This window comes from Vidua macroura, chromosome 4 (genome assembly GCF_024509145.1).
Source record: "Vidua macroura isolate BioBank_ID:100142 chromosome 4, ASM2450914v1, whole genome shotgun sequence".
In the NCBI taxonomy this organism is placed as follows: Eukaryota; Metazoa; Chordata; class Aves; order Passeriformes; family Viduidae; genus Vidua; species Vidua macroura.
The window spans coordinates 50,525,291-50,537,716 of record NC_071574.1 but is presented as its reverse complement, the minus strand read 5'-3'; the positions used below and the strand labels follow the sequence as shown (position 1 = coordinate 50,537,716).

General features: G+C 37.7%; 1 protein-coding gene across 3 annotated transcripts in view; it reads right to left on the bottom strand.

Annotated features, from left to right (window-relative positions):
- APBB2 (amyloid beta precursor protein binding family B member 2) overlaps window positions 1-12,426 on the bottom strand; it is a 110,784-nt gene that overhangs the window by 50,549 nt on the left and 47,809 nt on the right. For 2 of the 3 annotated variants that reach the window (XM_053975348.1, XM_053975349.1), the window contains exons 6-7: window positions 7,363-7,448; window positions 7,187-7,247 (exon numbers count right to left, since the gene is read on the bottom strand). In XM_053975348.1, the coding sequence (XP_053831323.1) occupies window positions 7,187-7,247; window positions 7,363-7,448 (147 nt within the window). Of the gene's footprint in view, window positions 1-7,186; window positions 7,248-7,362; window positions 7,449-7,893; window positions 7,957-12,426 lie in introns of all 3 variants that reach the window. The other variant, XM_053975351.1, reaches the window with a different exon arrangement.

The following is a 12,426-nucleotide window of genomic DNA, read 5'->3' as shown; positions in this document are numbered from 1 at the left end:
GAACGTGTGCATTTATTTCTTTGAAACTAATGCTCTGCACTTGTTAACTTTAACCTTAAATGTTGTATTTTCCCAGTGTAGGCTCTTCTTCAGGCTGACAGAAATATAAGTGCTTCTAATGCCACCAGCAGTACTTTATTTAATACTGTGGTGCATAATTTCAAAGGGAATATGCATGACATCCAAATTTTAAAAGAAACAAAAACTGCTGAAGAGCTCCCAACCTTTAAATGAACTCTTGACCTTCTGAATCAATGGAGAAAAACCTTCCAGCTTCCCTAAAGTCAGAACTTCATGTCTCCTTAGAAGCATTATTACAAGTAATTTGATTTCTGCAGAAATTATGTTTACAACAGGATCCAAAGTCAATGAAGTTAAATCACTATTGATCAATTCCCACTTTTCAAAAAAGACTAAAATAAGCATGAATCCAGAGTCCAGCAATCTTAAACCCTGGACCTCCCACATTTGAGGACCCATTTACTGTCACACTGTCTCATTGAAGCACCATGGAGTCATCATCTCCAAACATATGGAATAATGCATAACTGTGCATCATGGCACTTTGATGTATGCCACATCTCATGCTTTTACATATCTTAAGAGAAGATATCTTTCTTCTCTTGGATGAAATGCAGAAAATTTTGACATTTTTCTCATTTTTAAAGTGAAATTTAGAAGTAGAACTAAAAATAAATAGATATACTAGCTAGAGCTATCTAAATATTGCTCTGTCATTCAACCCAATGTTCCACTTTAATTGATTTTTAAATGAACTTCCTCTGTAGATGCACCTTTCAGCTAGTCCACAATGCACAAATAACTCACCAAGTTTGTATCATGCTGGTTTCAAAACGTGTATGTGCAATACATAACATAACACACATATTTATATATACACATAAAAACAAACCACTTTTTTCCATTAAAAATCTATGCCATGGAATGGTAAACACTGTAACATTTGAAACTAGAACAAGCTACTTCCCTGAGCTGCCCTAAACTGGCAAGGTAATGTAAATAATTGAAGAGAAATATCTGTCAGTTCATTTTGTAGCATTTTGATGAACAGACATTCAAGAGGCAATTCACAGTCAACAGGCCATTCCACAGCTGAAGCTGACAGAGGCTACATAGATTGTTTTAGAGGTGAAATGGTTGGCCTCAAGTGGGGAGCATGAAGGGTTGCAAGCTGTGATTACTTCTGCACTGTACTAGCAAAGCTGCTGGTGAGCTGACAGGGAGGTCTGCCAGCAGCATCAGCCCAGGCTGTGCTAAACTGGGAGCTGCTTGCTGACAGAATCATTGCTCTGCAGAATGGTCACAGAAACTTTTTGCTTGTGGCACATGAGTATGATGAGCTGCAGCTTCTGCCAGTTTCTGCCCATTCCTGAGGGTTCCTTCAACAATCACACACTAAGTACTGCTGGCCCATGAAAAGTTTACTGTGTTGCACCAGAAAACAGTGAATAAACTGTGATTTAAAACTACTAAAATAAGCAACATTAAGATACTAGAAAGTGAAGATTCTTTAAAAAAAATTGTTTAGATCAGCAGCCTGGGATTTTCTGTGTTCTACTGAACCACCACAGTTTGTTATATGGTTGTACACAGCAAGATGCATTACACAGAATCCAGCCAAGAAAAACTGGACTGTGCACCTCCATGAGAAAAGTACTGAGGACGACACTGGCACTTTGACCTAGTGAAGCATAGAAATTTCCACCATGGAAGAAACAGCATCATTTAAAAAAAAATTAAAATAGGTATATTCATATTTTCTCAAACTGAGCCAGCACTTCCTAGTATCCCATGCCTGAGGGGCCACAGCAGCACATTGGGTGTCCCACAGTTGCAATTCCAGAGGCAAGGCTCCCTCCAGTGTCACCTCACCTGACTGGCAGGCAGGGAAGCTGCCTCCCCACAAGGACAGTGGTCACTGGCATGCACCCAAACTGCCCATACAACCTAGCCACTCATGGCAAAGGCAGTAATTGTTCCAAGGGCAAAGCATGACCCTCACATCTCCCATCTGCATCATTCATCCTCCTGTCACACATTTGGCATCTATGTTCTTACCCAGGCAATAATTCCTGGTCAACACATCTGTGGCAGCCACTGTCAATACAGGAACTTTACTGGCCATGAAGATCTTCTGTTTTGATTTGAAACAAAGGTCCCTATGATTCATCTTCTCTTTTCCCAATCCTGCAGAAATCTCACAGCCCAGTGCAAACCTTTTGTGCAGCATATCTTAACAAAACAAATCCTGATAATGCCCCCAAATGCAAGATGTAATTCTTGCATTACAAACCTGGAAAATAATGGTAAATATTCAAGCAGTTTCCATTCTCTTTCTCACGAGGAATGGCTTTGTGATGTGTTTCTCTAAGGAAGGCTACAAGTAAAAAGACTCCTCTACATCCCTCCTACTGTTTGGGCACTCATGTCCTGATCGTGCGTGTTAGGTTCACAGTTAATTCGATGCCAGAGATATATGGGATTCCTAGGAGTGAAAGACATGTCATATTTTGCAGAATCTCATTATAACCTTGAATGGCTTGAGAAATTAGGCTACATTATCCCAGATATTTATATTTTACATATAGTATAACAGAAAACCATACTGTAACTCTGTATGCCCTTATAAAGTAAATCCATGAGATTTGGGACAATACTGCATCTTCCTTGCCCTGAACTCATCTTCATATTTGATTAAACAAGACTTCATTTAGGAACAAAGTGGAAGCAAATATCCTCTAGACAGAAATCTGCATTATGATGTAGATCACATCATGACATTGGGAGTTTTTACCTAATGACATTCAGGATGTCAATACTAATAATGATCATTCACAGAGATAAAGAACAAGTAAACATCCTCTGAAAGGGCTAATGCACAACATGAAAAAGATTATTTAAAAAAATAAATCACTGAGGATACGTAGTTTAGTGCTTTGGTTGGCTATTTCTAAAACTGCTTTTGAAGCAGAACATTTTCAACCACCTGCATCATTTACCTGCAGCAGCTCTATAGATGTGAGGGTGCCTTAATGCTGCTAATGGCAAACAGCCAAATTCAGGAACAACAAACCAGTTTAGAAACAGCCACCCCCACCACTCACCATTGCTACCCAGGAGCTGTGCAAAGGTGGAATGGCAGATAACACTTGAATCAGTTTGTCAGGAAGACCAATGAAGGCAGAAAAAAGGCCCACAAAAAACACTTAAGAAGAAACTTGAAATTAATACATGTGTATGGGTTTATACACTGTGATTCCCTTATAAGGGTAAAGAAATAGATAAAAATTTCTTCCAGTGCTATTTCCTAGGGAATGAAAACAAAAGATTGTTTTGAAAGAAACAAATTCCTAATCCAAAAACCAAGCAAAAATACCACTTTAGAAGAAAAACTGTTGAAGATATCCTATTTCTCTTTTAGATTTAATCTGCTTTTGAAAAGAGACTTAAGATGGAAAAAACTCCTCAAATTTAATTAATTGAAATTAATTGAATTGAGGCTTTTTGCAGCATTTTTTGAGCTCATGAGAAGACTGTATGCAACCTGAGGTGGACTGCTGGAAAATGCCGAATACTCCCTGCTTGCACCAAGAACTTAGAAGCTGCTTTGACTGTAAGAAAAGAATCCTTTATTAGGATTGCTGGACATGGCAAAAGCTCCTCTTAGGTTAGGTCTTCACTTGGATCAGAAATCAGATTCATGTCCATCCCCAAACACCCACACTGATTATTTACACATGATCCTGTGTCGAGGCAGGGTATTTGCTTCTGGAAAAGACCAGAAATACAATGCCTCCAAAACACATACACCTGCTTCCATAGTAAGAAAAGCAGCCAAGATACGGATATAAAATCTTTGGGGGGCACATTGTATTTTGTAAAACTATTTTGATAGTGCTTAGATATATTATTTAGATTTACAGGTCACTTTCACAACAGCCCTAAGTCAGCTTACCAAAGGCCATCTGGTTAAACCCTAAAGGCCAGGTAATCCATAGAAATTCATCACCAGCTCACTTTCCATGACTCCAAGTGTGTTTTCATTCACCTATAGGTGAATCACTGCATTTAAATACTTGTTATCAATATCTCCTAATGCTCTCTCTCTTGGAAATAGTCTTATTCTCTTCCTTTGAGATCCAGAGCATTTATTGATTTCTAAAGTAGAAAACAGTCTTTTAGAGACTGTTAAATCTTTGCACAGATTTAAATATTTCTTCCCATTCTTAGATAATAGTATATAGCTAAAACTGCTCTAAAATGGTGATGCTGGAAAAGTAAAGCTTTGCTGAGCAGACCAATGTGGATAGGGAATTTGAAAATCTGTGCCATTCCTAGGGACAGTGACAGGTTTCCCAGGAGGTTCTGTTTCTATATATGGACATAAGAAAAAATGTAGCACCTTCCTATGTTTTTACATAGGGACATCGTGTTTTATAACAATGAAAAAAAAGACAACCCAGAGGAATTTACAGTCTGGGATTGTTAAAAGCATCTTTTGCCTTCCTTGAAACTCAATTAGGAAGGCACACATTGCTCTTTAAATTAAGCAGGAAGGTTACGATCTGTCTCCTGGGAAGCACCAATTCAAAACTCATTTCTAGCTGTGCATGTTTCACATGCAGAATTAGGATCCTCATCAAGCACAATAAGCCATCTCTTCAAGAAATTTCTACCAAAATAAATTGATGGTATCAAGAAGCTGGATGTAATTATTCTCCTCTTTTCACTTCACCTTTATGACCTTCTGCAGACAACCTGACTGAGACGCCATGGACGTGAAACTATGAACTGCATCTTAAGCACATGATACATCCAGAAACATTTGTTCTTCATTGACAATTATGAACATTTAAATGCCTTGCTGCATAAGTCACTTTTTTTACAACAATTACATTAATGATATGACATGCTTTTCCCAAAGCAGGCATTTTTGCAGTGCTTCAATCTTTGCAGAAGCTGAGTCTCTGAGGGAAGACAACTACTTCCCACAAGGTGGCACGGTTCCCTTTGCTGAAATACAGCATTAAATGTGCCATAGAGATGCTGTTTTTTTCCACAAATGTATTGGCCAATGTCATGATTAGGTTTAAGATCTCTAACACATCTCTAACAAAGTTCATTTCGACAAATTCTTCCAATAGATAGTTTAATGAGTTAAAACCACCTTTCTTCTCTCATGATGAAATGAAGAAAAAGTATTTATCTGTGCTTGCTGCCCCACAAAAGCTTCAATCAAAGATAGTTAAGGCAGACAATATGGCAGGGGAGAGTCTAAAAGGCTAAAAATATGTGATTTTTTAAAGTCATCAGTTTCAAATCCTATCAGACTTCTTTCAGTCTCTCCATATTTGGGGTAAAACGGACTAGCAAGGAATCCACCTACCCCATCCCCTCCCCATCTATGTGAGAAATAAAGATCTCAGAGCATTTTCCACAGGTGAAGATTTTCCCTGCTGTTTCTGGACCACTTGTCATTCCTGTGACATAGGGCCATACTTGCCTTGTCCTTGGGACAGAGGCAGATGCACTGAACTACTCTGCCCTCAGCCTCTCCTGCTGCAAATCAGTGTCAGCACTGCTGAGCTTCACCTGCAGAACCACAAAATATCTGCCGTGGTCACTGCTGCCCCTGCACAGCATCTGCATTGGGCAGAAATCAGGCAAGATGCTTTGACCCAAAAGATTTTTAAAAAGGCAAAACCATGTCTAGTTTCTCCTCTATTTCTTTCTCTCAATCACTTCTGTGACTGCTTCAGTGCTCAGTTTTGATTACCCTTATATGCATTATCAGCATAGTTTTGCCTGAACTGGAAAAACAAAACCAGTTGTGATAGACAAAAGAGGACAAGCTTTTGGCACTGTCCCATTTCACAGGCACCAGACAGGAACCTGATCCATAAATACTGAAGTTTAAACAGCAAGCGGGAGAGGGAAGGGAGGTGATGACACAAGTTATTTGTCCACAAAACTACTGCCATGGTCCTTCATGCAGGAATGGCTCAAAAGATATTCAGTGCAAATCACCTGGTAAAGTCATAGAGATATCAAAATACTGCCTCCCTTTAAAGCTTTCCATACCATAAGGCTCATCATGAAAGGAACAATTCTGTTGTTCTCAGGACTGGAACCTAAAGCTCCTCACTCCTTCAACTCCATTTACTGTGCTCAGAATTTAGCGCTTGCTTTTAAATTACTAGCAAGCCAAGCAAAGTACAACTATTTACATCTGAATTAAATATCACAAGTCAGATAATCAAGATGACAAAGAAAATTAATTGCCATGATCAGTCTGTTTTCTCTCTTAAAATGTATCATTAATGCTATTAAAATTATCAACTCTGTTACATACATACTTGTTCCTGCAAATAAGTAGCTTCAGATCCTGTCAGTTGCTGCAGCGGTATGGCACAGCCAAAATACTTATTTAAATTACTTGTATTTTCAATCATAGAGATTCATATACACTCTTAATAATAGATGCAAGCAAAAGACAAAACTATCAACAAGACAAATCTGGAGATAGATATGCAAGCATACAAAACTTTCTTCTGCTTCTTTCTCCTCAAAACCCTTAGACTCCAACAGTAAAAGTTTTGATTTAATTATGGTGCTTTGTCACATAGTGGTCTAATTTTTCTCTATGAAGTGCATCCTCAAAGTAGGTTGCATTCTCTCTTCCAAAAAATGAAGTTTCTTGTTCTAAAAGGTAACTTCCTTGCTAGTAGCTGTAAGTTGAAGCAGACATAAAAAGGAAGAATACTTTAAAAAGGGACAAACTTGAAAATAAAGAGCAAATTCTGTCACTGAATGCCCCTAGAAGCTATCTAGAGATAATAAAAAACAGAGCCCTCTCTCAGACAGACACTCATTTGGTTGTGCAAGAGTACAGTTACTACAGTTGGACAGTGGAATCTTGAGCTCTAAAATCCAATTTCCTGGCTTCATGATTTCAAAATAAGTCCCACTTTCCTGACCCAACCGAATGAAGCTTTAGATCTGCAAATTCCTTTGATGGAATTAATCTTGCATGGTCAATCCACATTGTGCCAAGAGGAGGGGTACACTTAATTTCAAAACTTAGGAGATATTTTGCACCTTGCAAGTTTATGTTCACAACTGCTAGATTTTTAATTGTTATACCATTGTGAATCTTCACACAGACCTTGGCTTCTGGATCGCTGTTGATGCTACAAGAATCATCATCATCAGATTGTGGACCATTTCTGTGACATAAAAAAAAACAAAACAAAACAAGATCAGTGTTAAAGTCATATGAAAATTACAGCACACCACAAAACAGAGTTGGTCGTTCCACTGAGACTTCTGAAGTCATTGTACCTGAGCTTCAAAGAGGCATAGCGTAACGTTGCTCCTTCAAACTCCTTCAGACTTGGGTCTGGGTTCACAGTGGCTGCATGCAGGTCCTAGAGATAGAGGCAATGCTATTAGTATAGTTTTAATACTATTATAATAGTATTAAGTACACCATCATGTTATTTCTTATCTCAAAGGGAAATTAAATCCTCCCTGCAAAGAAGCGATAGTATTTCTGGCTGAAGTTGAAAAGAAGCATGCATATATATAGATATATGTATATATATATTTCTCAAGCTGCATTTCATTCAGTGCAGGCATCTTATTTGTTTACATCATGGCAGTTGCCCTGCTAGTTTAGACTGAATCCATTCCAAGTGGAAAGACAGAAAAGGCAGCATGTTTGTGAGCTAGACGTTTCTAGAAGTACCCCCATTCACTTTGGCCTAGGTTATGAATGACATTTATGGAAAAATAAAAGGGGAAAACAGCCACTGCCATGCAAAAAACAAGGGTAACAGTAGTAAAGATTCTAAAATCTGACAATATACTTGCCTTCCAAATGTCACTATTAATCTTTCCCCCATTCAGTACAGCAAAATCACTCCATGGCTGTTTCTAGACACATAATTATTCACACAGGAAGAAGCACATTGATAAAAAAAAAAAAAAAAGAAAAAAAAAAGAAAAGAAAAAAAAACACAAGACACTGTTGTTAGCATTGATATTTACAGGATGGGTTAGGGAACAGATCACCTCAAACTTCAACTACTTACTCCACTATATAATGGCATTTGGAGGGAAGGGGAGAGAAGACATGCCTCTAACAGTTACTTACCAAAACAAATGATTGAAACAAGGAAAGTTAATATAAATTAGGAACAGACAATGAAATTACTCTTTAACTATGATCTTAAAAGCAAGCAAAATGAATCTGAATATGAATGTTGGCCACAGCTGCTACAGCCTTTGATCAACAGCAATTAAGGGGAAACATTAAGATTTCCATTTGATTGGTACTTTTGTTAAAAGACCCTAATGGTACTGGAACTACAAACACTGAAGCACAAAAAATATATCTACACGGGCAAGATACACATAAGGTAAAGATCAAATATTTCTAGAGAGAAAGCACAAGAAAAGGGCAAGAAGGGAAGAAGGATTAGTAAGGAATGCAGAGATTTCTTACTGAAAAAGTAGTTTTGAAAAGTCCATCAGCGTTTTTAAAAAACAATTCCAAACCAAACAAAGCACCCACCCTCTCATTTTCCATTCAGGTTTCTCAAAGACTTTCAGAGGTGTTCAGTGGTACAGTCAAGCAAGTAGCAGTATGTTTAGCACTAACACAGTTCAGCACAACCTGAGGTGCCAGCTTTTCTATAAAGATTGAGAAGAACAGCTGATGCTGAAGTGCCTCTTTCCTCTGTCTCACCAGGGGAGAATTCCCACAGTCTTCAATAAAAGCCAGGAGATTTGATTGCTGGGAGACCCAGAGCCACCTCTTTATAGCTTCACCAAATCAAGAAATCCTGAAATTAATTCCTGTTCTAAGATGAGCTTTGCTGGGCTGTCCAGCTCAGCCCCAAGGTGAAGTGGCACCCACTAATATGGCCCAAAGGATTCATCTGCAGGGTGGACTTCCCACCCCAGAAGCATTCTCAATATATTCCCACTGGAGGAATTATTTTGTAGTAAACAACTCTCAGGACTAACCCCTTCCTAATGTGCCTTTGAACTAATTGAGTTGTTACCTTTTCCTCCCAAGCCCCTTCTCTTTCATTATTAGGTGCTAGTGGTTATGTTGCCTATAGAAGAACCTCTAGAGGTGTTCAAGACCTGGGATGAGTTAGGCTATAAGAAGACACAACTACCATCACCAAATTCTCCTATGATCTCAAAGAAGCTCTTATTGAAACTTAAGCACTACAGATTTTTCTCTGCAGAGGAAATGAGAAAGAGGCAGCAAAATTTCTAAAATTTGGAAGAGAATGTCGCAAAAGACAAGGATTCAAAAACAAAGTAATTTGACAACACACAAGAGAAAAGAGGGATCTAAAACTAAGTCAAATTTAAACAGCTGTGCAAAACCAAAATACATTTTCATGCTTTTGAGGGGGAGGAAGGGAAGGAATGTTACAGGTTATTCATATTTAGCATTTATTAGCATTTTTGTTAAATCAGCAGGATTTTTGCATAATGCTTAACCCATAATTGCTTTGGATTGAAATTTACTGGTTATCTTGTGAAAGAAAAATTGCCTTGCATTTCATGTAAAAGTAAGACATTTCCACATTCTTTTCCTTTTTAAAACATTTTGCCATTTCTGTGCACGGCAGCATCATTCCTCCCTATAGTTTTTAAAAATTCTCTGTTCAACAGTAATAACTGTTTTTCTTTATGCTAAATATCCAGATTAAGCTACAACACAAAAATGGCTGAATTGATCTGTTCTTTGTTGACTGCCCTCAGCTGTGAGCCACATTCTACCAAATGAAGCAAAGCTTCTGTATATTACATTATTTAAGAGACAGGGACACAAAATAAAATGAAGTCAAAAAAAGGAGGAAACAAGACAAAGGGTAAAAAGGTGTTACTCAGAGGGATGGGAAAAATGGTGTTTCTATATGTTTGTTTGACAAATTCATAACCTGAAAGAGCCCAAATAAACTCATTTCAAGACTGGCACATGATCCTTTACAGACAAATGTGATTTAGATAAAGTATTTTTATGGGCTCACAGAAGCCAATTGGTTCAGATATCAAGTACCACCCAAGCCAGTCCTCAATCCTAGATTATACTCTTTTATCCACCTAAAACCTATGTATCTCCCAACCTTTTCAGAAGGAAGCAATACAAATCCAGCATGGGGGAATGAGCTAAACCAGCCCTCTCAAAACACATTATTTTGAAGTACAGGCTTCCATGAGCAATGAGGGAACCAGCAATACACAGCTCACACATGGGTCCAGCTTGGAGGTGGAGGCTCTTTATCACAAGTGATGTTGTCAGTGGTAGTGCTGGGATGAAGGCATTTGGGAGCCCCTAGTCTAGACTGAATTCCCAATCTTCTGTGAACTGTGACCTTATCACAGACAGCTGCATTACTCTTTCCCAGGGAGGGAAATGAGGAGCACTTGGGTATGCAGCAGTGCAGTGAACAGGAATTGAAACAAATATTGCCTGCCAGTGACTTGGAGATGATACAGTGCAGGCATGTACCAACTGCAGAGAGACTAAAACCTAAAAATTCATGATAGCTGACACTGTCAAATTATTTCCTTACTCCTATCTCAAACACACACTATGACTTATTTCTCTCTTACTGCTCTGCACTGGGGTTCTGTCCAGAACCAGCTGAATCACAAAAGATTCTTCCTCCACTTCCTTTTACTAAAGCTTGGCATCTGTGGTTTCAAGAAACACACGACTTCTTCCAACAGTTCCCACTATAACTCCAGCTATACCTGGAGCCTCTGTAGCTGTTTCAGTATTTGGAAGTGGACAAAATCCCGAGCCCAGTTCATGCTCTTGTTTTGAGCTCCACTACTCCAAGACTGCTGGTACTGTATTGGAATGCTATCTTAATGATCACTGAGTCAAAAAGCCAGTACTGCTTCAATAATGCTAAGATGCTGATCAATTAATGCAGAAATTGACAAAAAGCAAATGCTTTTGCCTATATCTACAATTACAATAACTACATTATATCATACTAGCATGAATTTTGGGGATGTGCTTATTTCTATAGTACCTTTTACAGCACATGATCTTGGTGCTGCCATAGAACTGTCTGTGCATAAGTCTTTGCTGGAATAAATTCCTTGCTGAATTAGAATTTGCCATATCAAAACTTAGGTGAGCCTACTATGTACTCACATATGTGTATGTCTTACTTAATACATCTATACTGTATTAAAATCGATGTTATTATAATTCATACATTTTGTACTCTCATTATGCTGTTAAGAATTAATTATTATTATTCATAATCACAAACTATATTTCATTTAAAGCAAACAATCATGAAAAGTTAAAAATAAACGTAATGCATTTACCAGCAGGTCTGAATTTTAATTGTAAAGACACTTTAAACAGAAGTAGAAAAATATTTCAAATGAAATATTTTATATGAAATATTTTATAAATGAAGTTTACCAACCATACTGATTTCTGGGTTTTTGTGAAAACCATCTATAATTTACTAATTAAGGTCCCATTCTCTACATTCTAGAGTTAGAAACATAATAATAGTAAAGTTATATCCTTCACATGTACATTACAGGAATTTATACTAGAAGCTTGTGCAGCACTTTACATTCAGCATTTCTGTATTTTTTCTTGTTTTCTATTGGAATTGTAACAGTTACAGTTCTTCCTCCATGAATCTTACATTCATTTCTCCATGAATCCTCTCAGAAATTATTTCCAGCATGCCTGGTGCACAGTAGGAGAGCTTGTCAGATGTAAACCATAACTGAAGTGTTATCGTCATGTTTGCAGACCTTATGAGTAGCATTTATAAACATGTGGGAACAACCTTTCTAAAATAATGAACAAGATTGTAGGTATTTAAGCCTAGACAGGATAAAAGTTTTAGTGTCAAGATGGTAATACATACTTGAATGTCCTTAACTCCTCTTAACTTTCATATAAGTTAGTTTGATGCATATATGAACAAAATCAAAAAATATTCTCTCTAAATGAATAAAAAACCAAACCCCTAGGGACTGCCCGATTCAAAACTCAGAGCCAGTACAAAGACTTCCCTTGACCGAGCGGTGGACATTTTTCTGAAAATTCAGTATAAAAATAATTTAAAACCAACATTATCTGATATTAGTATTTAATTCCATAGAAGTCTTCCCAGCATACTAAAACAAAGAGATTGCATTTTTTGAAGCATACTCTTCTTTATGAGAATTGATTTTACTTTTCTACTTACATGACACCAAGCAAACCCTTGGATTGTGCCTGAAAGCATTATTTTGAAAGGCAGTACTAGGTACTGCTCTTTCAGCACATGTGGAGGGCAGAGTGTATCTCTCTGTTTCTAGTGAAAGCCTGATAGGTATTTGGTACTGGCAGGA